This window comes from Oryctolagus cuniculus, chromosome 4 (genome assembly GCF_964237555.1).
Source record: "Oryctolagus cuniculus chromosome 4, mOryCun1.1, whole genome shotgun sequence".
In the NCBI taxonomy this organism is placed as follows: domain Eukaryota; kingdom Metazoa; phylum Chordata; class Mammalia; order Lagomorpha; family Leporidae; genus Oryctolagus; species Oryctolagus cuniculus.
The window spans coordinates 88255424-88283357 of NC_091435.1; the positions used below are offsets into that span (position 1 = coordinate 88255424).

Sequence of the window (27934 nt, forward strand, 5' to 3'; positions counted from 1 at the left end):
AGACTCACAAACTATATTAGTCTGTTTTTGATTACTGCAACAAAATACCTGAGGCAGGCTATCTTATGAAGAAAAGAGGTTTATTTTGACTGATAATCCTGGTCCAACTGTGATGGTACACGTCTTTGCATGACCTTCCTTGCTGGCAGAGTCCTGAGCATCATTTGGTGAGTGACAAGGAGCAAACATGTATGTCTCCTTGGGTCTCTCTTCCTCTGCTTATAAAGCACTGGTATTCAATTACAGGAGTTCCACCCCGACAACTTTATCTAATCCTAATCACCTCCTAAAGGCCCTCCATATTAACATATAGTGCAATCAAGTTCCACCTCTTAGTATATCACATTGGGGATTAAATTGCACACACTCAAGCCATTTCGGAATAATAGCACAATTACCTAACTATAATGAAAAGAGGAATGAATTTTGAGCTATAGTCAGAATATGCACATGAGCAAAATATTGTGTCAATAGAAAGTAGGAAACAATGTTGTGACTGAAATAAAGGGTTGGAATAGGGAGAGAGAGAGAGGTAGGCTAAACAGAGCTGGTGGCATCTGACCAGAAGCTTCAGTCACAAGCATGTTGTGTGATAAAGTATTCCGGGCTGATAGAAATAAGTCAGTAGAGCACTAAAGTGAAGAAAATGCAAGATTTGTTCAGGAATTAGGAGTCCAAATGTTGCTGATGCACAAAGATATGTAATTAAAAGGGTATAAGCCTGGATATCAAACTTAATAGCTTACAACTTATTTAGGCAAATTTTTTAAAGCAATGAGTTAGTGAAATATTTGGCCACTGCCCAAACTTAACATTGTCGTGTGCTGTAGTAAATGCACTTGGAACTGAGTCAGTATTAGAGCTGATGCACTTTAAGTCCCTTGGGAGAAGCAAATGCCAAGATTAGAGGTCATTATAGCATCTCTGGAGCCATAAAACTGGAATTGGAAATATCCTGAAAGACTTAAAAAGAAAGCCATCATAATTAAAGCAAGTTTTAAAGAGAGTAATTGATGGGACATTTGCCAGCTTTGAATTAATGAAATTCAGTCTTAATTTTTAAAAGTGCTGGTTGTAGCAAAATGAAACGATCCTTCTTCAATAAAGTGTGACAGTAATGTTATCTCATTATGATTCATTTGAAATTTGGGTTCTTACCAACTGTAATGGATTTGGTTGGTTAAGAAGAAAGTGATGGTTGCAAATAATGTTGCTATCAGTCGGGCACCTCCTGACTCTAAATTAGTGAAATGAAAGGCATTGTTCCCATTTGCACCTGCCTTCCATGCTTTCAGCCTTTGTATTAATAGGATTTGATGTTAATTAATCCTGGAATCAGGAAACTAAACAATAAATTATGAAATATCTGAAAGATTCTACATTCCAGGTTTTTGCTTTCTGCTTGCTCATGTGCTTGAGTGCGTGAGCACGCAAAGGAATGGCTGCTTTTAGTGAAATGGGAAGGTATGAGAGTTATTGATTGGGTTCTTCCTGACATTGGCTGTGTAACAAACCTGTCATTTCTCCAAGTGGTGAATCATGTTGACAGGATGCATTATATTTTATAAGCTTTTTTCTTCATCCAGAACATTTGTAATTGAGGCACACTTGCCTTTTAAAAGTGAGCTCTGCTGCATTCAACGGCCATTGAAATATCTGACCTGACTGGGATAGCGCAGAGGATTTAACATGAACAAGATCTTTTCAACCCCAATGTGCTTTGGATTCCTTTCTTTCTTATCTGTAATGATCCTTTTAGAATCGGTGCATGGAAGACCATATCTAATCCAAGGTATGTGACCATGAATCTAAAGTCCTACAGGTGGGTAAATAATTCGTATCTTGTTTCACTTTAATTTTTCTGCCATTATTGAAGAAGATTTTGCGATGATGATGTTATTTTATCACCAAACTTCCCTTGAGCAGTCAGTGTTGTGAATTAAATGTAATCTGTGTAATCTGTTCTAACTATGTTGGACCAAATTTACTTTATCCAATATTCTTCTACATTAACTTCAACTACACTTTGTTGTAATAATGGAGCATTTTTTATCACTTGTACTCCATTACCAAAGATTGGGAATGTATTAATAGTAACTCAGTCAGTCACATAATTTATGTATATTTCAAAAGTATACCTTGGAGTAAGAAAAAGGATATTTTTGTCCTAAGAGATTACCAGTCAGCTATCCAGGAAAGTAGAGTATATTGAGATAAAATTTTGTGAGATTTGAGAATAACAGTGCATGGGGATAGCAACATTATAATTTATGGCATCTACAAATACAGACCATCATAAAATAGGCAAAAACAAGTTTCTGCTCTTATAATATTATAACATACAAATCTTTAAATATTAACTGCATTCTATAGTAGAAATAGTTCTTAATGTAACAATCAATAAAATTAATTTAGTGCTGACTTATTAGGCAACAACCTCATTGAAACTATTTTCTGCTTCTTTGTTTTAAATAAATATCGACTTAGAATACTCCTCTCTGATATCCCTTCCAGCTTGACGCTTAGATTTTCTTTTCTCTAACTCTCTTTGTCAGTAGAGGGAAGACATCATTTTATACTTATCTTACACAGGGGGAACCAAGACAGAATGTAATAAATATTGTTTATGTGTCATTGAGTTGAGAAAGGGATCAAGTTTCCCACTTTTAGATGTAATTCAACTTTACTAGACACCGTTGCCTCAAGGGTGGTTTAAAAGTCAATAAAAGTTTAAAGTTCCTTTCAGAGTTGAAATAAAAATTGCATAAACTCAGTGACTCATTTATAAAGATTTTTCACTGAAAAACAAATACTCTCAGCAACCTAACTGCAAACCTTGGAATCAAAATTTCTGAATTTTGCTCTTGGTACTCACATTTTTTAGTTGCCTGGCCACTCAAAATCATGGCATTTGGTAGGCCTCCATTGATCTTTCTATGAAATGGTGAGATTTCCAATGTTTCCTTACATAATACAGACACAGTTTAAAGAAAAATGTGACCTTTCGCTGAGGAATTTGAAAAATTAGAATTTGTTAGGTAGTGTGCATATACATATATATAGGAAGGTATATATATATATATATATATAGTGGAAGGTAGTGTTAGGTAGTATATGTGTGTGCATATATATATATATATATATAGGAAGAGGAGCAGCCAGGACTAGAACTGGTGCCCATATGAGATGCTGGCGCCACAGATACATATCATATATATATACACACACATACACACACACACACACATATATACATATGCATGTGAAATAATAGGAAGACCAACTCTGAAACTGTTGCTAGGGTACAATTTGGTAATATCTCTGACCTGAGAAAGTCATACAGTGATAGGCATTTCTCATGGACAAGATGGAATCAATATTTCTCTTTGAACCTCCTTGGTCTCAGTTCCACAATACATTAATGGGGATGATTAAGTTATTATTAAGGTCATTTTCTGATATGAATTGTTCAAGGCTGGAATAAACTTCATATATACATTTTTAATAAACAAAATAATCACTTTTTTAGTCTTTTAATATATTTTTAAAACAAAAATTTATCTACTGACAAAGGCTACAGAATTATGGTTGCCAGACTTTTCTCTGTTAGATGACATCTAAGACAAATAGCTTAGGCCAGCTTTCATGTTTTGGAGGCCATGTAAAAGATGCTGCAGTGGCTATGTCTGAAGTAGATGCAATTTCCTATCACAGGTGTTGGAGGAATAAATATCATTCCCCAGAAGACTATGGAAATTTATTATTATTATTTTAAAATATTTATTTATTTGTTTGAAAGGCAGAGTTACAGAGAGGGGAGAGACAGCAAGAAAAGTCTTCCATCTGCTGGTTCACTCCCCAAATGGCCACAATAGCTAGAGCTGGGCCAATCTGAAGCCAGGACCCAGGAGCTTCTTCTGGGTCTCCCACATGGGTTCAGGGGTCCATGAATGGGCCATTCTCTGCTGCTTTCCCAGGTGGATTAGCAGAGAGTTGGATTGGAAATGGAGAAGCCAGGACTTTAACTGGTGCCCTGTTGGGATGCTGGTGCTGCTACCCACTATGCCACAGCATCAGCGCCAGATTTTTTTTTTTTTTAATATTTTATCATGGGGCCAGTGCTGTGGCACAGTAGGTTAATCCTCCGCCTGTGGCACCGGCAACCCATATGGGTGCCGGTTCTAGTCCCAGCTGCTCCTCTTCCAATCCAGCTCTTTGCTGTGAGCTGGGAAAGCAGTAGAAGATGGCCCAAGTCCTTGGGCCTCTGCACCTACATGGGAGACTGGGAGGAGGCACCTGGCTGCTGGCTTCAGATTGGTGCATCTCTGGCCTTTGCAGCCATTTGGGGAGTGAACCGACAGAAGGAAGACCTTTCTCTCTGTCTTTCCTTCTCACTGTCTATAACTCTACTTGTCAAATAAATTAATAAAATAATTTTTTTTATCATTTTTGGGGTTTACAGGTATCTTCCTGCTAAAATGTTTTGTCTGCATCCAGTAAAAAGCTTCGCATATGAATGGAAAACATGAAGACAACCAAGTTTTTTTGTTTGTTTTTTAAAGATTTATTTTATTTATTTGAAAGAGAGTTACAGAGAGAGGTAGAGACAGAGAGAGGTCTTCCATCACTGGTTCACTCCCCAGATGTCTGCAACGGCCGGAGCTGTGCTGATCTGAAGTCAGGATCCAGGAGCCTTCTCCGGGTCTCCCACATGGGTGCAGGGGTCCAAGGGCTTGGGCCATCTTATACTGCTTTCCGAGGCCATAGCAGAGAGCTGGTTCAGAACAGGAGCAGCCAGGTCTCGAACTGGCACCCATATGAGATAGCGGTGCTTCAGGCCCGGGCTTTAATCCACTGTGCCACAGCTCCGGCCCCAACAACCAAGTTTTTGGCATTCAGTATCACAAGTTGTAAAGAATCAGAATTTCTGCTGTATTTGCAAAACCATTCACTATCTCCTATTAGAGTAATTTTGGCAAGCATTGTGTCAAGGTGCATCTACACTCAGATACTTTATATTCATTTGTTTATTAATATTAATTCTTTGAATTAGGAACATATTAAAAGTACACTTTTTATTTTATTTTTTTTTAAGATTTATTTATTTGAAAGTCTGAGTTATAGCAATGGCCGGGGTTGTGCAGATCTGAAGCCAGGAGCCAGGAGCTTCTCCCTGGTCTCCCACATGTGTGCAGGGGCCCAAGGACTTGGGCCATCTTCTACTGCTTTCCCAGGCCATAGCAGAGAGCTGGAATGGAAGTGGAGCAGCCGGGTCTCGAACTGGCACTCATATGGGATGCCAGCACTTCAGGCCAGGGTGTTAACCCACTATGCCACAGTGCCAGCCCCACTTTTTTTTTATTTTTTAAGGCTCTGTTTTAAAACTAAAAATGAAAACAAGAAACAAAAAAAGTTATTTCCAGATTTTAAACCAACATCTTATTTAACTTTAGAAATCAACCTTTGGCCGGCGCCGTGGCTCAATAGGCTAATCCTCCACCTGCTGCGCCGGCACACTGGGTTCTAGTCCCAGTTGGAGCGCCGGATTCTGTCCCTGTTGCTCCTCTTCCAGTGAGCTCTCTGCTGTGGCCCGGGAGTGCAGTGGAGGATGGCCCAAGTCCTTGGGCCCTGCACCCGCATGGGAGACCAGGAGAAGCACCTGGCTCCGGGCTTCGGATCAGCGTGGTGTGCCAGCTACAGCACGCCTGGCAGCAGCAGCCATTAGGAAATGAACCAACGGAAAAGGAAGACCTTTCTCTCTGTCTCTCTCTCTCATTGTCCACTCTGCCTGTCAAAAAAAAAAAAAAAAAAAAAAAGAAATCAACCTTTTAAAAAATTTCTGGGGCCGGCACTGTGGCGCGGCAGGTAAAGCTGCTGCCTGAAGTGCCAACATCCCATATGGGCACAGGTTCACAGGTTTGAGTCCCAGCTGCTCCACTTCTGATCCAGCTCTCTGCTATGGCCTGGGAAAGCAGTAGAAGATGGCCCAAGTCCATCCTTTGGCTCCTGGCTTTGGATCGACACAGCTCTGGCCATTGCAACCAATTGGGGAGTGAACCAGTAGATGGAAAACCTCTTTCTCTGCCTCTCCTTCTCTCTCTGAGTAACTCTGACTTTCAAATATATAAATAAATCTTTTAAAAAGTTTCTGAAACACGTTTTCTTCAGAGATTCACAAAGAGGGATTGGGAATATGGGTGTGAGGTTGGGCATGGTGGGAAGAATCTCCATGTTCCTAAAGTTGTAATTATGAAGTGTATGCTATTTGAAACTATAAAGCTGTATAGTTCTAAAAAAAAAAAAAAAGATGGTTGTCTTAAATCATTGCTGACAGGAATTTTCAAGGACAAATAATTTTCAATGTTCAATCACTGGAAACAAAACTAGAATGTAGTAATGCCAGGCAGGGATATTATGTTTGTTTTTACAAATAATGTTCCACTTAAATATCAGAGAAATGGGCTGTAATTCATCAAATAACGGCTTTTGGTTTATCATTTCTCAGTGACTTTTCTATTGGTCTTACATATTTTCTAAGAAAGGAGATGAATCAGTTTCTCTTTTTAAAATTCTCTTCCTGAAACAAATAGTCATTATTATCTGATTCTAAATGTCTTATTTTTAAAATCAAAGCATTTTAAACACAATGTAATAGATGATGAGAACAAATTTTGCAGAATGTTTTTTCTTAAATTTTATCTTGAGTTCCTGTGTATAATTGATGTTGAACAAAAGTTATACTTATATATTAATGTTTTAATACTCAATAGAAATCAGAGTCTCACAATTTATATGTCTTTGAAACAAATAAAACTTAGAAACTGGGCAATAATTAATTAGTTAATATGGAAAACTTTGGTGCTATCACCTGTTTCAAATTATCATTTTCTTCCTGTAATTAACCATTAATTGCTTGAGTTGATCAATGGTATTTTGTAGATACAACAGATGATTTAAAGAATCTAATAACTATTAATCATTTTTCTAGCTGAGCCCACAGTAATTTTATTCCAAAACTTCTACCATATTGATTTAGCTTCTACCTACAGTATAATAGTTAAGATGAGGAGACACGGAGAGGAAAAATGTTTCCTATAGAAATTATTTAATAAACTTGATTTTTCAGGCCACTTCACAGAAGTTCATTGTAAAATACTAGTAAATATTTCAATTGCATTGTTTATCAATATATATCATTACAATATTTATGCCTTATATCTTGAATGAAGTTTGTCATCCCTAATTTCCATTCCAGAAAAAAGACATTTATAATGCTGAAGCAATTTGATATGTGAGAAAGGAATGGCTGTGAGGTAAACTGACAAGATGGGAAGATGTCAATATGGAAAAGGTAGACAGCATTCCAGAACTTCCACGAGTTTTTTTTTAGTGAGTTAAAGTTAATCTCAGAATGCAAATAAACTCATATTTAAACCTACATAACAAAATTTTTTAGAAATCAAAGTTATTTTTCTTTTAAATACAACTTTAAAGCATATCTTTCTGTTAAAGGCAATAAGTATAGAGATTCAAAAATACAGATTCGAAAGAAGAAAGTAATATTCACTTCCAATTCCACTACACAGAAGTATATAATCTTCCAAGTACATTCTGTCTGTCTCTGCATGTTCATATACATTCAATAATTTTTAAAGCAGTCCATCTCTTTGGATTATACACCTCTCTTTATTCCTATTTCTTTGTTGAATATACATATTGTTAGTTGCTTTTAAATCCTATTTACTAGAAACATTTTCAGCCAGTCAAATTGGAAATGGGTATTTGTGATCATTATAGGAAAGGACTTGTTTCCTGATAAAGAAGATACAAACAATGAAGAAATCTTGTTGGCTCTGCTGAATAAACATTTTGATTTCCAAAGAGCTTCCAACATTGGTGAGTTAATAATGAAGTCAAGATTTATTTATTGATAAATGATGGAATCCGTCCTGTCTTCTGATCTGGTTTTTCTAAGTGTTAATTTAAATAAAATAAAATAAAATAATTTCTTTCTCATAGGCTGCACTGACTATTTATCTGTTTTATTTGTTTCACATTTGTGCTAACAGCCATGGAAATACAAAAAATATTGAAAGCCTATTTTTTTCAATAAGAGGGTGTTGATAAGGTTGGTAATTATCCAGTTAAAAGATATTTACTCATATTTCACTCTTATCTATGCAATTCTTCAGTGGTACAATTAATATTTTCTTTTACTAAATGTCTCAGGAGTATTGCATTTTTAAATTTCCAAAATAAATTTCACAAATGAACAGAACTTTCTGGTGGCTAAGTAGGCACTTTTTCAATCAAATAGTTTCATTTTGAAAGCAATCATGATTGTGGAATTTAAGCTGTACCTAAGCTATTTTCATTTGAAGAACAAGCGAGTCTGATTTACAAATATATTTTTGGCTGCTCTCCAAGAAATTACTAGTATATTGTCAGAAATTAGCAAGTCCAGATGAAAAGCAAATATGACAATATGACAATGTGGTATCCTCTCATTCAATATCTCAAACATTCTTAACAATATTTATATTTTAAAAATTGATTAAATGGATACCTTAATACATTTTTTAAAATGCAAGGTTATATAATTAGAAGATATTTTCATTAGAGAAAATGACTCAAATTATAAAATCTGAAGAGAATAATGAAAATAGTTTGGGAAAAATTCTTCTTGATTAAAATATATAGAATTTGTGTCTTAGTTTTATTTTCATTTCATAGTGCTTCATGAGAATTCTCCCATGTCAGTAAAATATACAGTAATTTGTTTCTGAATAATGCTTCATGTAAGAAATATAGCTTACTTTACAAAAATTTATGCTTGTTGGAAATTATGTTCTCTCTGATGACTTAGCTGCATTTCAATACATAGACATTGATATATATATATATGTATATGTATATAATCTCAGAGGCTTTAGATTTGAAATGGATAGGTTATCAAATTATTTGCAAACCACTCTTCCATATGAAATTTCAAAATTGGGTTTCAATTTAATAAAATATCACTTATGATGTATATGTTTCAACTGACAAATATGTCTTACAGATATAGAATTGGCTAAGAAATTGGAAGAACTTAACCAGGTAAGACTATTAAGCAATTAAATGCTGAATTGTAATAAAAATTATAAGGTAATATCTTTCTGATATAATTTTTAAAAATATAAATACTAGTGTAAAACTTATTCCTGCTAGAGAAAGTGCAAAGAAATTAAATAGGAAAGAAATAATCAAAATATACTGAATAATAAAACCACAAAACTATAGCTGAAGTAGTTTTAGTACAGAATTGTCTAGAAGTCCAAATTCCAGTCTAACATCTCCAATTACCTAACCATGAGACCTCAGAAAATCTAAAATTCTCTGGACCTAAATCTCCTCATGTGTAGCATGGGACAGTGGAAATAGATTGGTGCTTCCTGGAGTTATTGTTTATATTTTCTCCCTTAAGTTTTTTTGCATTAGAAATAAACAAATTGCATGTATTTCTTTTCTTTTCTTTTTTTTTTTTTTTTTGACAGGCAGAGTGGACAATGAGAGAGAGAGACAGAGAGAAAGGTCTTCCTTTTCCGTTGGTTCATTTCCTAATGGCTGCTGCTGCCAGGCGTGCTGTAGCTGGCACACCACGCTGATCCAAAGCCCGGAGCCAGGTGCTTCTCCTGGTCTCCCATGCAGGTACAGGGCCCAAGGACTTGGGCCATCCTCCACTGCACTCCTGGGTCACAGCAGAGAGCTGGACTAGAAGAAGAACAACAGGGACAGAATCTGGCGCTCCAACTGGGACTAGAACCTGGTGTGCCAGCACCACAGGTGGAGGATTAGCCTATTGAGCCATGGCGCTGGCCCATGTATTTCATATATGTAGGCTTAAGAAGATAGTGATAGTTCCCACCCTACCCTCACTTCTGCCTGTGCTTCTAACCTGCCTCCTCTTTCATCTCTTATTCTTCTTCTTAACTTTTACAATGATCTACTTTCAGTTTACTTTATACTCATAAGATTAACAGTACTCTAAACAAAGAGTTCAACAAATAGTAAGAAGAAAAAAAAAACACTGTTCCTCAACAGTAGAGACAAGGGCTATAAGCAATCATCACATCTCAAAGTGTTAATTTCATTCCTATAGATAATCTTTTTGGTATTCTATTAGTTACCACCGATTAGGAAAAACATATGGTATTGGCTTTTGTGGATTGGTTTATTTCACAAAGTCCAGTGGTTTCTAATTGTATCCCTTTTGTTGCAAAAGACAGGCTTTCATTTTTTTTTAATGACTGAGAAGCATCCCATACTCTCTCTCTCTCTCTCCATATGTGTGTGTGTGTGTGTGTGTGTGTGCGTGTGCATATGTATGTATGTATATTTATATGAACATATCATAATTTCTTTATCCAGTCATCAGTTGATGGACATCTGAGTTGATAACATCTTTTATTCATTGTGAATCAAGCTGCAATAAGCATGGAAGTATAGATAACTGATTTCTTTTGGTTTAGGTAAATTCCCAAGAGTGGGATGGCTGGATCATATGATAGGTCTATATTCAGCTTCGTAAAAGATATCTCTATACTGTCTTCCACAATGGCTATTCAAGTTTACATTCCCACAAACAGTGAATTAGGGTACCTTTTCCCCCACATCCTTGACAACATTAATTGTTTGTTGATTTCTGTGTGAGAGCCATTCTTACTGGGGTGTAGTAGAGCCTCATTGTGGCTTTGATTTGCATTTCTCTGATGGCTAATGATTCTGAGCATTTTTTTTTTCATGTGTCTGTTGGCCATCTGAATTTCCTCTCTTTAAAAATGCCATTTCAAGTCCTTTGCCCATATCTTTTTTAAAAAGAGATTTATTAGTCTGGTGCCATGGCTCAACTGGCTAATCCTCTGGCTGCAGCGCTGGCACCCAGGTTCTTGTCCTGGTTGGGGTGCCAGGTACTAGTCCCGGTTGCTCCTCTTCCAGTCCAGCAAAGTGCTTGGGTCCCTGCACCCGCATGGGAGACTGGGAGGAACCACCCGGCTCCTGGCTTCAGATTGGCACAGCACCGGCCATGGCAGCCATTAGGGAAGTGAACCAATGGAAGGAAGACCTTTCTCTCTGTCTCTCTCTCACTGTCAATAACTCTCTCTCTGTCTCTCTCTCTCACTGTCTAACTCTGCCTGTCAAAAAAAAGCTTCATTAGATTTATTTATTTATTTGAAAGGCAGATTTACAAAGAGGCAGAGGCAGAGAGATAGAAAGAGAGAGAGAGAGAGAGAAAGAGAGAGAGATATCATCCATCTGTTAGTTCACTCCCCAAATGCTTGTAGCAGCCAAGTTGACCAGAAACGAGGAGCTAGGAGATTCTTCCAGGTCTCCCATGCTGTTGCAGGGTCCAAAGCACTTGGGCCATCATCCACTGCTTTTTCAGGCCATAGCAGGGAGCTAGATTGGAAAAAGAGCAACCAGATCTTGAATTAGCGCCCATATGGGATGCCAGCACTCTAGGTGGCAGTTTTACCCACTACACTACAGCACTGTTCCCCCTTGCCCATTTCTTACCTGGATTGTTTGTTTTGTCATTGTTGAGTTTTTAAGTTCTTTATAGATTCTGGATATTAGTGCTTTATCAGTTGCATAGTTTGAAAATATTTTCTCCCCTTCTGTTGGTTGCCTCTTCACTTTGCTGAGTGTTTCCTTTGTAGTGCAGAAGCTTCTCACCTTGATGTAATCCCATTTGTCCATTTTGGGTTTGATTATCCATGCTTCTGGGATCTTTTCCAAAAAGTTTCCATACAAGTGCCAGACCTCCCTGTCCCGGTCTACCCTGAGCCCTCTCTGCTTCCTGCAACGGAAGAAGATTCATCGGCTCTGGGACATCAGGCCTTCAGGGGCTGCCCCATGACACAACCCAGCGGGTGGGGCAGAGGGGTTTCTGTGTGTGAAAGACGACCTATGGATCAAGAGGGAGAAGTGTGTCCTACCCACAGGAGGCTCACAGCTTAGCTTTTCTGGAATTTTCCTTGAGGGTCTTTTCATTACAGAATCATTTTATAATATCCTCCCCCATATTTCCATGAAGACTTTAGTTGGCATTCAATTAAGTCTACACGTTGTCTTGCACAGATCAGACAACTGTACAATACCTGGCAGAGCTCAGAGTCGCCCAGCAGTCATATGTCAGCCCAGCAAACACGGGGCGCCTGGGTGCCCTGGAAATGTCTTGCAGTTTCCTACATGTTCTCCTCTAGTAATTTGATGGTATCAGGTGTAGATTTAGATCCTTGATCCATTTAGAGTGGATTTTTGTATAAGGTGCATTCCCACTCTTAATTTCTACAAAGATCTACTTTCAATTTACTTAGGGAGTGTACAGGGAACCCTACCCTTAGTAAAAGAGTTTAACAAATAGTATGAGGAAAAATAAAAAACACTGTTCCTCAGCAAAAGAAACAAAAGGTGTAAACAATTATCAAACCTCAAAATTTCCATTTCATTCTAATACATTATATTTTAAAAAAGATTTTATTTATTTACTTGAAAGGTAGAGTTACAGACAGTGGGAGGGAGAGACAGAAAGAAAGGTCTTCCATCCTCTGGTTCACTCCCCAAATGGCCACAGCCAGGAGCCAGCAGCTTTTTCCAGGTCTCCCACATGGGTTCAGGGGTCTAAAGATTTGCCATCCCAGGCCAAAACAGAGAGCTGGATTGGAAGAGGAGCAGCCAGCAGCAGAACTGGCACCCATATGAGATGCTGGTGTTGCAGAGGGAGGATTAGCCCACTGTGCCACAGCACCGGCCCCTAATACATTGCATTTTAGGTATACTATTTTTAAACTCAAATCAGGGAAAACATATGGTATTTGTCTTTTTTGAGCTGGCTCATTTCTGTAACTACAATGGTTTCTAGTTGCATTGCATTCCCTAGGATGGTGGCTGTGGGTTTGTCATAATTTGCTTTGATTTTTTTTTTGAAGAATACTCCTTCTATACCCAGTTTGTGTAAGTTTTTTTAATCATGAAAAGATGTTGTATTATATCAAATACTTTCTCTGCATCTATTGAGGTAATCATATTATTTTTATTCTTCAGTGCGTTAATGTGATGTATCACATTTATTGATTTGTATACATTGAAACATCCCTGCATACCAAGGATAAACCCCACTTGGTCCAGGTGAATGAATTTCTGATGTGTTGTTAGATTTGATTAACCAGTGTTTTGCTGAGGAGTTTTGCATCTGTGTTCATCATGGTTATTGCTATATAGTTCTCTTTCTTTGTTGAATGCTTTTCTGGTTTTGGATTAAAATGATGCTGGCCTTATAGAAGGAATTTGGGAGGATGCCCTCCTTTTCAATTGTTTTGAATAGCTTGAAAATAATTGGAATTATTTTTTTAAACATTGTTAGTATTCAACAGTAAAATCATCAAGTCGAGTTTTTCTTTGTTGAGAGAGTATTTATTAGTGATTCTATCTCCATCTTGATTAATGGTCTGTTTAGGTTTTCTGTGTCTTCCTGACTCTATTTTGCTAGATCCTATGTGTTCAGGAATCTATCCATTTCTTTCTTATTTACCAATTTGTTGGCATATAGCTCTTTGTGGTAATTCCTGATGATTCTCTTTATTTCTATGATATTCACTGTTATATCTCCTTTTTCAACTCTGATTATTGATTTAGGTCTTCTCTGTCTTTTTTTTTTTTGGTTAGTTGGACTACTGTATCAATTTTGTTGAATTTTTTTTTTGAACAGCTCTTCATTTCACAATTTTTTGAAGTTTTTTTGGTTTAATTTTATTTCTTCTCTAATTTTAATTATTTCTTTTCTTCTAGTAATTGAGAAGGATTGATAGCTCATTTGTTTTATGCCTTTCCAATTTCTTGATGCAGGCACCAACTGCTATAAACTTCCTCCTAACATTGATTTTTCTGTATCCAATAAGCTTTGATAGGTTGTTTTATTGTCTTCATTCATTTCCAGAAATTTTTTGATTTTTATTTCTTCTATGATCCACTGTTCATTGAGAAACAATGTATTTAGTCTCCATGTATTTGCATATTTTCTAGAGATTCATAGTTTGTTAATTTCCAACTTCATTCCATTGTCATCAGAAGAGATGTATGATATGATTTCAGTTTTGTTGAATTTGCTGAGATTTGCTTTATGGCCTAGAATATGGTCTATCCTAGAGAAAGTTCCATGCACTCATGAAGAGAATGTGTATTCTGCCACTGTAGGGAAATGTCCTGTAGATATGTATGTTCATTTTGTCCATAGTGAAAATTAGCTCTGTTGTTTCTTTGGTAATTTTCAGTCTTGTTGATCTGTCCACTGATGAAAATGAAGTGTTGACGACCCACATTACTATTGTATTGGAGACTGTGTCTCCCTTTAGATCCATTAACATTTGTTTTAAGTTGCCAGCTGCCCTGGAATTGGGTGCTTGTACACTTATTATAGTCATGTCTTCTTATTGAATTGAACCTTTAATCATTATATAATGTCTTTCTTCATTCTTTTAACAATTTTTGTGTTAAATTCTATTTTGTCTGATATTTGGATGGCTACACATGCTTGCTTTTGCTTTCCATTAGTATGGCATATCTTTTTCCATCCTTTCATTTTCAGTCTGTATATTTGTTGATGAGATGTGTTTCCTGTAGGTAGCAAATAGATGGGTCTTATTTTTTAACCCATTCTGCCAGTCTATATGTTTTAATTACAGAACTTAGGCCAGTTACATTCAGGGTTATTTTTGATAAGTAACAACTTGGACCTGCCTTTTTTCTAAAATATTCCTTTTGTTTGCTTTGTATTTCCCTTGTACTTCTATTAGGAGATTTTCTGCCTTTACATTTTTTCATAATGATGAATATCTTTCTGTGTTTCTCTGTGTAGCACATGCAAGCACCTTTTATAGGCCTGGATAACAGATGATATATTCTTTGAATTTCTTTTTGTTTTGGAAGGTCTTTCCTTCAACTTCATATATAAATGAGAATTTTCAGGGTACAGTATCCTGGGTTGACAGTTTTTTCTTTTAAAAATTGGAATATGTCTCTGAATTCTCTCCTAGTCTGTAGTTTTCTGATGAGATATCAGCTGTGGGTCTAATTGGCAATCCTCTCAAAGTAACCTAGCATTTATTTCATGGGCATTTTAGAATCTTTTTATTATATTTTACCGATAAAAGTTTGACTACAATGTGTATTGGTGAAGATCTTTTCTGATCATGTCTCCTAGTAGTTCTATGTGCCTCTTGTTTGAATGTCCATTTCTTTCTCTAAATTAGGGAAATTTTATGTAATTTTTGGCTGAATAAGCCTTCTAATCTATTCTCTCTTTCCACACCTTTAGAAGCTCCAAAGACCATATGTTGGATCATTTGAAAATATCCCATAAATCTCAAACATTATTTTTTTAAAAAATTATTTTATTGATTTGAAAGACAGAGTTACAGAGAGAGGTAGAGCCAGAGAGAGAGAGGTCTTCCATCCACTGGTTCACTCCCCAAATAACCGCAATGGCTGGAGCTGTGCCAATCCAAAGCCGGGAGCCAGGAACTTCCTCTGGGTCTCCCAAGCTGGTGCAGTGGCCCAAGGACTTGGGCCATCTTCTACCACTTTCCCAGGCCATAGCAGAGAGCTGGATCAGAAGTGGAGCAGCCAGGACTCGAATTGGCACCCATATGGGATGATGGTGCTGTAGGCTACAGTTTTAACTTGCTGCACCACATTGTCAGCCCCCATTATTTTTAATTATTCTAATTTCTTCTCTTTTTTGGTCTGAAAGATGTTTCCAAAGATTTATCTTCTAGCTCAGCTTTTTTTTCTTCTACCTCTTCCAGTCTATGATTAAGGCTTTCCACTGTATTTTTTATGTGGCATAGTGAATTCTTTATTTTTAAAATCTCAGTTTGATTTATATTCAAAATTTCAATTTAATGGGAAAATTTTCCTCCATGTGTACCTTGTACATGTACCTTGTGAATTGCTTCTAAGTAATACCATGATCATTCTTTTGAATTCCTTTTCAAGCATTTCATCAGTCTCTTTGTCTTTACATTCTAATGTTGAAATGTTGTCTGCTTTTTGAGGGAGTCATTTTTTCTTCCTTATTCTTGTTTCTTGAATTTCTTCCTTTAGTTTTAGGCATTTATGGAAATATTTGTTGGTTTTATTCTCTGATAGCTTTTATCATTTGCTTAATTTTCTGTGGCTCAATGGAGTGTCTGTTATTTCAGTGAATACCCAGACACATTTGCTGTTTTGGCCAATGAGCTCTAGTCAGTTTTCCAGGTTGTGGTGAATATCCAGGGTTACACCCAGGTTAGATGTGGTACATCTCCTCTATTGTCAGCAGGGGGCAGTGTATGATCACCCTGTTGGTGCATTCACACCCTCACTTCTTTTCAAGGTGATCAGTGCCTGGTGTTAGCCCACAGTGAGTGTGCAACACTCATCCACACTACCACGTGAATCACACATGGGATTGGTGCAGTCCTCAGCATGAGCACAGATCCCACTTCAATGATCCACCCCAGCCAATAAGAGAGCTCTGACCCTCTGGCACCATACACTGTCATTGCCCAGAGACTCAGCTATACCCTGCACCCTATTGTGCAGTCACAGAATTCCCTCAGTCTTAACACACAAGGCTCCCACACTCATGGGGTACAGAAGATCTGCTCCACCCTGCTAGCCTGTCCCATCTAAGGAAAGAGTAGAGACATTCCCAGAACCAGCTGCCTGTGGGTTCTCTGTCTTGGCAGTTTGAACCCCAGAGCCTATGATATGTTAAGAGGCTAGGGGTACCTCACAGTCCTGTGTATGTGTCCATTCACCTGTTGACCCTCCTAGCCAGACTCAGTGTCAGTGGGAAATGCAGATTTTTCCCTCTGGTAAAATCCATGGATTACACTCATGCACAAGAGCCACTACAACGATTACTGCTGTCAAAATGGTGCCTTCTTTCTGTCAGTTGCTAGGCATCTTTGTGGGGGAATGGGGAGAAAGAAACACACCCTTTTTCCATTGGGTTAACAGGTATGCTTCCCCCCTTTAAGGCTCCAGGTCAAAATCAAAGGCAGTATGGAATGTAAGGCTCTCCCTCTGACAATATCACCAGTAATACAGGCTGTTGCAGTCTGCTCTCATATACTCTCCAAAGCAGTTTATGCTCTAGTTCTCAGCTGCAGGGATCAAGTGTTAGGCCCATGCTCATTCCCACACTGATCCATGGTTTCCCTCTTCCTTCTGTCGAATTTCCACTGCAAATTTCTAACTTTCCCCTGGGAATGAACTTCCCCCCTCCCCTTTTTATCTTCTGTTTCCCCCTTGCCTAAAGCAGTACTTCCTTTCCCTATTCAACTATCTTGGAATCCTCATTATTGTTTTTAAACACTGGTCATTTTTCCCCCAAAACGTTATGTGGTCTCAGCCAAGAAAATATGGGAAAGTAGAGTTGCTCTGCTTGAAGCAGCTGTTCTGGGAAGGCTGAAGGGATTTCTTCTGGACAGGGAGCCCATTGGAGCACCGTTTTCTCCACTTCTTGATATGCTATGAAGAAACTTTGAAAATCAATAGATCAGATGTTTACCAGACTCATTCAAATATAACTGAATGCAACTCCATTATTAATCTGAAGCCTATGTGGCCATTTAGGAAAATTATATCCAACATTCTCTTCTGAGATTTGTGTGGTCCAGGCTGAATCTTACTATCATAAAGTTAGGTTTACAGGACTTATTTGATGACTGAAATTCTGGTTAAAATTTTAGGGCCTCAAATATTTCTTTCTTCCTTCTATAATGGATACAGATTTCAGGAAATCCAAACATTCAGATTACTCTTTGATGCTCCTTGGAAAGGATTCCTCATTTACACCAAAAGTTTACTTCCTTTTCCCAAAATATACTTCTTACTGATCACTGGTTGAGTCATGTGCTTTTCTCAGACAGTATCTAAATGTGTTTCCTGTTTTTTTGATTCTTTGGGGCATTTAATTTCTTTGTTCATTTTCTATTTTCTTTTTTGTCTGTTCCATATTTTCTTCCATTTTTCTATCTTGCTTGCTCTTATATCTCTTCTTAAATAGAATTGCATTTTTTTTTGATAGGCAGAGTTAGACAGTGAGAGAGAGACAGAGAGAAAGGTCTTCCTCCCGTTGGTTCACCCCCCCAAATGGCTGCTATGGCCGGCACGCTGTGCCAATCCGAAGCCAGGAGCCAGGTGCTTCCTCTTGGTCTCTCATGCGGGTGCAGGGCCCAAGCACTTGGGCCAACCTCCACTGCCTTCCCGGGCCACAGCAGAGAGCTGGACTGGAAAAGTGCAACTGGGACAGAATTAGGTGCCCCAGCTGGGACCAGAACCCAGTGTGCCAGTGCCACAGGCAGAGAATTAGCCAAATGAGCCGAGGCACCAGCCTGCATGGTTGTTTTTTAAAAACTAGTTATTATCTTTCACTTTTAACAGCTGGAAAAGCTAAAAGAACAGCTCCTGGAGGCAAAGCGTGCTAAGATGTCCTATGCTATGGATGACTTATCCTCTTTACATCCTAACAAGCGAGGTAAGCTTTCATTTAAGTTATGTAAGTGTATTTTTACAGCGCTTAAAAAAATATTTATTTATTTATTTACTTGAAAGACAGAGTTACAAAGGAGAGGGAGAGACAGAAGGAGAGATTAATTGTACGACACTGGTTCACTCACCAAATGACCACAAGGCTGGAACTGGGCCAGTGCAAAGCCAGGAGTCTGGAACTTCTTCAAGAACTCCCATATGGTTTCAGGGGCCCAGACACTTGGATCCTCTTCAGTTGCTTTCCCAGGCTCATTGGAAGGGAGCTGGATTGGAAGTGGAGCACCAATATTGGGTGCCAGCATCACAGGCAGTAGCTTTACCCACTACGCCACAACACTGGCCCTATAGTAGTCCTAAAAAGGGATGAGGTTGAACTAGTGTTTTATTTTTTAAATCTCAAATTATAGTGTTTAAACACTTAGACTCCAGAGCTGAGTTCAAATCTCAACTTCGACATTTTCCTACCTATGAGATGTTGGGTAATGATCTTACTTCCTTTGCTTCATTGTCTTTGCCCCAAAATGTAGGAAATAAAGTCTTCATGGGATTGTTGAAAAGATTTAATGAAGTAATTTAATTTAGAATAATATCTGGTGTGCGGTAAATAATAAATACTTATTTTTTATTATTCTGATCATTGTTGCTGTGATTATTATTTTATTCTCTACAGAGACATCAAATATAACTAATAATGTACTGCTTTATAGATGAGATAACTATAATTTAGAAGGATTAAATTATATACTGAAAATATTTTAGCTAAGTAAAGTAGCTAGCAAACGTGAAGGAGAAAAGTTGTAGGAGAGGAAATGGAAAGTGGGAGGCAGGGAACCTGAAACTTTAATTTCTACTTTTGTATCATATAGGAAACCATCTGAAAGCTTTGAGCAATAAGTGATATGTAATAGATTTTAAAAGACTCTTGAGGCTTTATGGAAAATTCATATGGAAAAGAAAATCAAATATGAGAGCAGAGACCTTTAATAAAGCTACTTTGGTGATCAAGAAACAGTGGCAGTGTGAATTGGAATGCAAGAATGAATGAGACGAGCTCTGATTCTGAATATATTTTGAATAAAAAATCAACACATTTTCTGTATAATTCCATATGGAGTATAAAAGAATGGCAGGTGTCAAAAATGTCTTTGGGGGTTTTATTCTGAGCAACTGTGAAAAGGAGCAATTTCTGTTTACTGATTTTGGAGAAGTATGTTTGGACAGGGGTTGAAAGAGACTTGGGCCATTCGTTAGACAGTATAGCTTAGGCTACAATCATGTTAAATTTTTAATAAAAATCTCAGAAGCTTAAAGTAATAAAGTTCAAGTATAAATTCCAATTCATGTGGCACAGTGCTACTCTATTTTATATGTTATTTAAAATATATCCTGTTAATCATGATTGCCCAGACAGGGATGGATAGGGGACACATATCAACTCTCAATTGTCTTAGTTCAGAAGTGACACACATGACTTGCACTGAATTCCACTGGCCAGAATTAGTCACATGTGGTGCCATCAATGTAAGGAAGACAGTCTGGTAAGTGCAAGGAAGTACCTGTAAGATTCGAGGAGCACTGATGCTTCTGCAGTAAACCATCTGATATCTTCCTGAAAACATGGACTATAGTCTCCCCATTCTCATCAGAGACAACCACAGATTTGTTTCACCATCTGCATGTATTCAAAGAACAGGTATAAGGTATAATGTGGCTATTCTTCACTCACAGAACTATTAACTAAAAAGGGCAGGTTCCTCACAGACAAGGAAAAGAATACTCAGAAACAATATTGACTCATAAATATTGACACACAAGTTCTGGAATGCTTGGCTACAGCAATTCTGAAATCTCACAGGGCCAATATTGTGAAATCTCTTAGCATGGGTATAGAAAAATGTCTCTTTTCTTTTTAATAATTTATTTAACTTATTTATTTTAAAGCAGAGTTAGAGAGAGAGAGAGAGAGTGAGAGAGAGAGAGAGAGAGAGAGGAGAGACAGCGTCACTCCCCAAATGGCTGCAATAGCCAGGGCTGGACCAGGCCGAAGTCAAGAGCCAGGAGCTTCTTCCAGGTTTTCCACATGAGTGCAGGGGCCCAAGCACTTGGGCCGTCTCCCTCTGCTTTTCCCAGTCACATTAGCAGGGAGCTGGATCAGAAGTGGATCAGCCTGGGACCTAATCTGGCACCAGTATGGGTTGCCTGGCATTGCAGGCTGTGGCTTAACCTGTGTTGCACCGCAGTGCTAGACAGAAAGTTTTCTTGATTAGGGCCACACATACTAAGGGTTTCTGTTTTTCCAATATTATTCCTGGACACAAGTCCTGCTTGGGGGAATATTCCCTTCTGACTTGCCAGTTTTCTCAGGATCTGCCAGTTTTCTCAGCTCTCTTTATATTCTTAAATGGTTGGAGAAAAGACTTGTCTTACAGTGCCAAAGACATTTTTATTCTAATGTTCCTTGTTGCTTTGATCACAATTATTTTATTCAAAAAATTTAGAAAGCTTCTCTAATATTTTCCATGCATATTTTTAGCATAACTTATTTTGCTTTTTCATTTCCTACTTAATAGCAGCTTCCCTAAAAGTATCTGGAATGTACCTTAAAAATCACATGCTTAATCTGTTTTTAATCTCTCAATTTATTTATTCCAATTGATATTTATGGAGCCTCTATTTCTTAAATATTCTCTGTAATCCCCTTTTTTTTGTTTGTAAAATTCTGAAGCCTTCCTGAGTGCATCCATTTCTTTTATTTATTTGCTAAATTTACCAATAATAGCCTAAATATACTGCTAGTGTTTTACTTCTCAACTGTTTTTTTCAGAAGTGCAAGGGATATATGATCTGAATTTCAAACTGTTGTAGATTCCAGTTTAACAAATATTTTGTCATTTCATAAACTGGCTCTTAGTTTTTCCAACATATATTATGATTCCTCTTGTATCATTAATGTGTTCTGAGACCATGCCACATTTTAGGAACTTCTTAGAGTAGCACTCCACTTCAAGGTATTCAATCACATATTAGGATATGCTAGGTGATGTACATTAACAAAATAAGCTTACTCAGTGATAGAGCTTGTTATAAGTCTTATGAATGAATGTTGCTCATTTCCTTCACTTTCTACCTACACTGTGTGGAATATATCATCCCTATAGCCCCAATAGTAAGATAGAACAAGGATTAAGGAGGTAAACCTGCTCTTAACCATCATAATTAGGCACACAATCCCAATCTAACTTAATGTGGCTAGGAAGCATCTGGTAAATGCAGAGGAGGGCAAATCATTGTGGGAGAGTCCTATCCTTATCATAGATACCCTGGGCTTTTTATGCCTATTTGGTGGTGACTTAAATAGATCACTGGAAATATGCATTTGGAGTTCAAGGAAGAAGCCCAGATTGAATACAGAAATTTGGCAGTGGAGCCAGCATCTTGGCATGGCAGGTAAAGTTGCATTGGCAAAGTAAAGTAGCATTGGCATCCCATATGGGAACTGGCTTGTGCTCAGCTGTTCCACTTCTGGTCCAGCTCTTTGCTAATGGCCTGGGGAGAGCAGTGGAAGATGGCCCAAGTGTTTGGGTCCTTGCTACCCTTGTGGGACACCTGGAAGAAGCTCCTGGCTTTGGGTCTAGCTCAGCCCTGTCCATTGCAGCCATCTGGGGAGTGAACCAGCTGATGAAAGATTTCTCTATTTCCCTGTATCTCCTTCTCTTTTAAGTAAATAAATTAAATAAATCTTAAAAAAAGATATTTGACAGTTATCAGCATATTAGCATTTTTTAATATTGTGATAAATCTATATAAGGAGTGAGTGATACATAAATCGATGATATCTAAGGACCATGGACCAAATAACATAAAGGTTAGAGATAGGCCAGTGAGAGAAAATCAGCAAAAGAGAATGAGTAGGAGCAGCTACCACAGGAGGAGACAAAAAAAATAGTGTCCTAAAGTCAAGTAAAAATATTGTTTCCAGGAAAAGGTGTTGAACTGTGTCTAAAGTTACAATAGATTCAGTAAACAGGGGATTACACTTTCTAGTTAAATTCAACTGAATAATTCATTCATGACCTTGAAAACAATTGTGTGGTGAAATTTGGGTTAAGGAAAACATGATTAAAGAACACAATCCATTGGCTATAGTTCTTTTGAAGAATTTCATTCCAAAAGGAAGAAAAAATTGGGGCATTAACATGAATGGTGAGAGTCAGAGAAGTCTTTTGTTTTTTTTAAAGGTTATGTTGAGACATTTTTCTTTGTGATAGGAACAAAATAAATATTTGTGGTAATGAGTATGTGAAGTAGATGTCCAAGTTAGGAGACAAAATGCTAGTATGTCATATAGGAAGGATAGCTATTGGCCTAACTGGAAACTAAGCACCATGAATACAAATATATGAAGGTGAAATGGACCCAAAGATACAGCTTAAGGCAGTAGGAATTTCTACTTACTGTGTAATACTGCTATTTAATTTCATTGCTAATTTAATATATGGTTGACAGATACCTGCTACAAATATTTTTGTCCAACATCAAGCATCATGGTAAAAGCAGTGATCACAAGAGTATATACCAGAAAGGCTTCAAGGGATAGCTGAATGCTGACTGGGGTTTTACTTCATGTAAAGCAATACATAAGTACTGAGGAGTTAGTTTTAATGGCAATACCCATCATGACAATTTCCTTTGACCAGGTCCAAAAGGCTCTTCAAAATATACTTCACTGCCCTCTGAACTGAACTGCTTATGTGGTGTAAGTCTTGGCTAAGTGTAGGCTTGTATTCTTTTTTTTTTTTTTTTTTTTTTTTTTTTTTTTTTTTTTGGCCAGACTGAGATATTAAAAGATATCTGAAAGGACAGAGAGGGCAGTGATGATAACTTTCCAAAGCACACTATAAAAAGAAGATTGGATCAGTGGACCAAGCTTGTCAGTTCAATGCCTGAAAATAGACTTCTGCTTTCCCAGGGTTTGAATGTGGTCTTGTTTAAGGGAAACTGTGGCTCTTGGAGAAATGAAAAGTAGTCTTTGAGTACTAGAATAACACTCTGTGTATACGTGATGATGAGCACAAGGGCTACAGTTTAAAGAGTGAGTTTGGCTGCAGAGGGAAATCCGGACAAGCATACGGGCCTTTATCATTTATTTCAATGAGGGGCTTAACTGTACTGTGAAGTTTTCATCCAGTTTTCACTGTGAGTCCCATTAATCAATAGTGAGCCCAAAGTCTGTCTTCCAAAGGTCTTAGTTTTATAAAGCCATTTTGTTAGAAGGAAATTTGAGAAATTCATAGCCAAATGAAACTACTGTGGGTTAATTGCTTGAGAACAGGCTACAGAGGGTTGAAAATGATTTGTTTATTCATTTTGAGACTGAAATTATGCTGAATTTGGTTTTATTTTCCTGAAGCATCATGTTATGGTCAGAACATGAAGATCTAGTGTGATAGAGAATTAATTTACTTAAATATCTTTGGTGGTTTAAAAAAAATCTTTTAGATTCCTACTCCTTCTTCCCTCAATAAGTCGAAACACTTTTACCATTGCTCTTTATTTATGTGACTTCACCTTTGGAATTTCAACTACTGCAAATAGAAAATAAAGGAATGAATCTTGCAAGATAACCTGTTGCATCCTTTGAAGTATATTATATGCATTATGATAAATAGCAGTGCTGTCCAGTAGAATTTTCTGTGGTGGGATCATTCTCTAATTTTCATGGTAGTCACTGATGATAAATCACTATGGAGCCCTATGAATGTCTTGAAATGTGATTAGTGTGCCTGGGTAGCTAAATTTGTAATTTATCGAATTTTAATTCTTTTAAAGTCCACATAAGGCTAGTAGGTACCATATGAGCATCCCTTTTACAAAGCTCTTTCTCTGTTATTCAGATACATAGAAACTGTTTGATTTAAATGAAAATTTTTTTTTAATTAACTAACCGACTAATAAATTTTTTGCTTTGTTTTCTTCTTTAGCTTGCTTTTGGAAATACTGTGTCTAAAGCTTTCTCTGGCCATAAAAACCATGGGAACATTAGAAAAGGATACACATTTATTCACTCTACTGCTTGAGTAGTGTAGTTGTCAAAGCATAAAGAAACTGTGGCAAGCATAAAGAAACTGTGGCATTCATTTTATGTATTTTCTCAGTTTGCTTACTTGTTACTAAGGAGATTATAAAATGCTTAAGGCTTAGGTTGTGAGTAATGACAAATCTGTTGCAGTTTTGAATGGCATCAGATTTTCAAATGACTTTGTAAAGCTAAAGTTGAGAGTGTTGTATGTATTGTACACTTCCTGTAAACTCATTATTTGCTTATAGTTTTCCCTACGATGACTACACAATTGAAAATTAATTAAAATATGTTAAAAAGCATCTTGGAAAGTGAAAAAATTATATTACCTCAATTTGTGTGGAAAATGTGCATTTTACTTTTGCTCTTAATATTATGATGTTTTTGTGTTTTTTGGAGACTTGACATTGAGTCTGCTACAACAAATGAATATGTAGCTAGCAAGCAGAAATTTTTCATTTATTGGGCTCTATCAAAGATAGAGAAAATCTAAAATCTAAAAATTTGAGAGAAAGTGTTAATAAAACTTTCTCACAGAATGATTTGCCTTTTGATTATTTAGTTTTTATGTCTACTACTTCCATAACATCAGAAACTATTTGAGATGGTCAACATGCTTTCAAGAGGTTATATCTAACATGTTAAAAAAGCAAATACTGGGGCAGGCATTTGGATTGGGGGTTGAGGTGTTGGGTGAAACACTTGTGTCTCAAATCAGAGTAACTGTGTACAATGCCTGACTTTGGCTCCTGATTCTTGTTCCCTGCTTTATCAGTCCTTGGAAGACGGTGATGGCTCAAATAATTGGGTTCCTGCCACCCACCTAGGAGTCCTGGATTCAGTTCTGACCAGTGCCCATTGACAGCATTTGTGCAGTGAGTCAGTGGATGGGAATCCTTTCTCTCTCTCTCTCTCTTGTTCTCTCTCCCTCTCTCATGTATCTCGATCTCGATCTCTATCTCTATATCTTCTCTTCTCTTTCCTATCTTTCTCCTTCTCAAATAAATTGGCTAAAATATTAAGAAACAAAATCAAGCTCCCTGTGTTTCTCTGCCTCTCAAATGAAACAAACAAAACCACAACAAAAATTTACAAAAAAGACGCTTCTTGATTTTCCCTTTAGTTTTTTTAATCCTTTTAAAGAGTTATTTATTTATTTATTTATTTGCAAGTCAGAGTTACACACACACACACACACACACACAAAGAGAGAGAGAGAGAGAGAGAGAGAAGAAGAGGCAGAGAGAGAGAGATAGGTCTTCCATCACTCCCCAATTGGCTGCAATGGCCAGAGCTGTGACTATCTGAAACCAGGAACCTGGAGCCTCTTCCGGGTCTTCCCATGCAGGTGCAGGGGCCCAAGGAATTGGATCATCTTCTGCTGCTTTCCCAGGCCATAGCAGAGAGCTGGATGGGAAGTGGAGCAGCCAGGGTTCGAACTGGTGCACATATGGGATGCCAGCACTGCAGGCGGTGTCTTTACCTGCTATGCCACAGCGCCGGCCCAGGCCCTCTAGTTTTTGATTCAAAATTATTCATCAAATTACTCTTGCTTACACCTGAACAAGCATATTTAATCAATCTGTGGCTGAGAGGTCAACTTTGATGATTCTTTCAGGAGATATCACTAAATTACTTTTAAAAATAATTCACTTCAATAATTCCCTAAAGCTAAATATATATTGAATGTGCAATTATATAGACGTTTTGTAATGTGGTAAATTTTGGGATGATATATCCAAAATTTAATCTCCTTCAGGAAAATTTGGTTATGTTGACACCAGAACTCAGAAATCATTTGCTGTATAGGGAACAAAAAAATGTAGGTTATTATTTTGAAACTAAATGAAAAAAACACTTTGAGTTGTGAATTTCCTATGAAATGTAGTTGGATTTCATAGTACACAATGTATTGGACAAATAAATGAGATGACTCATCATATTCTTAATAGGAATTGTGTCTTAATTTACTGTAATGCTTAAAGGATAACTTATTTAAATTTGTATATTGTTGATTTATTTTCTAATCTAGTGATAAGATTAAAAAATGAATTAAAGAGTTGTATGCAGGGAAAATATTTTTCTTTTTTTCTTCATAGAAGTCTTGTATATGGGTTATGTTATGAAAAACACATACCATCTAGAATACAGCAGGCATCAATAAGTTGTGACCTCTTACTCCAATTAAATTTTGAATTAATAAATGAAGAATGTAGAAAATTAATGAGTTTAATACCATTTCAAATCATTGCCAGGAAAAAAATTAAGGCTAAAGTTGATTTGTTTTAACAAAGTGTGAAGCAGCACCCAGTTTGATTTGAAACTTACACATACTCAAATAGGAGAGCAAGGAAGGAACTTCCCAGGAAGAGACAGCATGTATGTAGTTCATCAGAAGACTGGGCAAAGGTGGAAACTGATCATAACTTTTTTTTTTTTTTTTGACAGGCAGAGTTAGACAGTGAGAGAGGGAGAGACAGAGAGAAAGGTCTTCCTTTTTCCAATGGTTCACCCCCCAAATGGCTGCTACGGCTGGCGCCTGGCGTGCTGCGCTGATCTGAAGCCAGGAGCCAGGTGCTTCCTCCTGGTCTCTCATGTGGGTGCAGGGCCCAAGCACTTGGGCCATCCTCCACTGCCTTCCTGGGCCACAGCTGAGAGCTGGACTGGAAGAGGAGCAACCGGGATAGAATCGGGCACTCTAACCAGGACTAGAACCCGGGTGCCGGCACTGCAGGTGGAGGATTAGCCTAGTCAGCCATGGCGCTGGCCGATCATAACTTCTTTTAAATAATTATTTCAAACCATTAGTTCATAGGAAATTTAGCCAAGGACCACTCATAGCTCACTATCACAAGTTTGTGAAAAAATAAAATTGGTTAGCTTTCTCAAAATCCGTTTCTGTCTTTTGCAACAAAGTGGTTGCAACTGGGGACCCTTATGCATAGTGAAATTAGCTACACCAAAAAGACAAATATGTTTCCCTCTGATTTATGGTAGCTAATACATAGACTACCAAAAAACCCTAAATGTGTATGATTGAAATTGACATCTTGTGATTTGATTATTGTTTATATCCACTGTCTGTACTCCGGTGGAACAGTGGTCTTTCTACATTTTACTTGTTAAATTCTTTATTTAATGTAGTATTAAGCTTGTGATTTTAAAATAAACTGAAAGTATGTCATTGCAAAAATAAAAAGAGAAAATGAATGGAAGGAGAAGGGAGGGAGGGGAGGCAAATTGTATCTGTCAAATATACACAATCTGTTCTGTTTG

At 37.4% G+C, this 27934-nt stretch overlaps 1 protein-coding gene across 1 annotated transcript; it reads left to right on the forward strand.

Moving 5' to 3' along the window:
* On the forward strand, positions 1-27905 carry UTS2B (urotensin 2B). Its single transcript, XM_008266658.4, has 5 exons — positions 1-1792; positions 7798-7896; positions 9062-9099; positions 18472-18565; positions 24561-27905. The coding sequence occupies exons 1-5, from the start codon at positions 1690-1692 to the stop codon at positions 24584-24586; spliced, it is 360 nt and encodes a 119-aa protein (XP_008264880.1). The 5' UTR covers positions 1-1689; the 3' UTR covers positions 24587-27905.
* Positions 27906-27934: the final 29 nt, after the last annotated feature.

Coding starts and splice junctions, on each gene's coding strand:
- UTS2B (XM_008266658.4), top strand. CDS start 1,690: ATGAACAAGATCTTTTCAACCCCAATGTGCTTTGGATTCCTTTCTTTC. Junction 7,897..9,061: donor CCAAAGAGCTTCCAACATTG/GTGAGTTAATAA, acceptor TATGTCTTACAG/ATATAGAATTGGCTAAGAAA. Junction 9,100..18,471: donor AATTGGAAGAACTTAACCAG/GTAAGACTATTA, acceptor CACTTTTAACAG/CTGGAAAAGCTAAAAGAACA.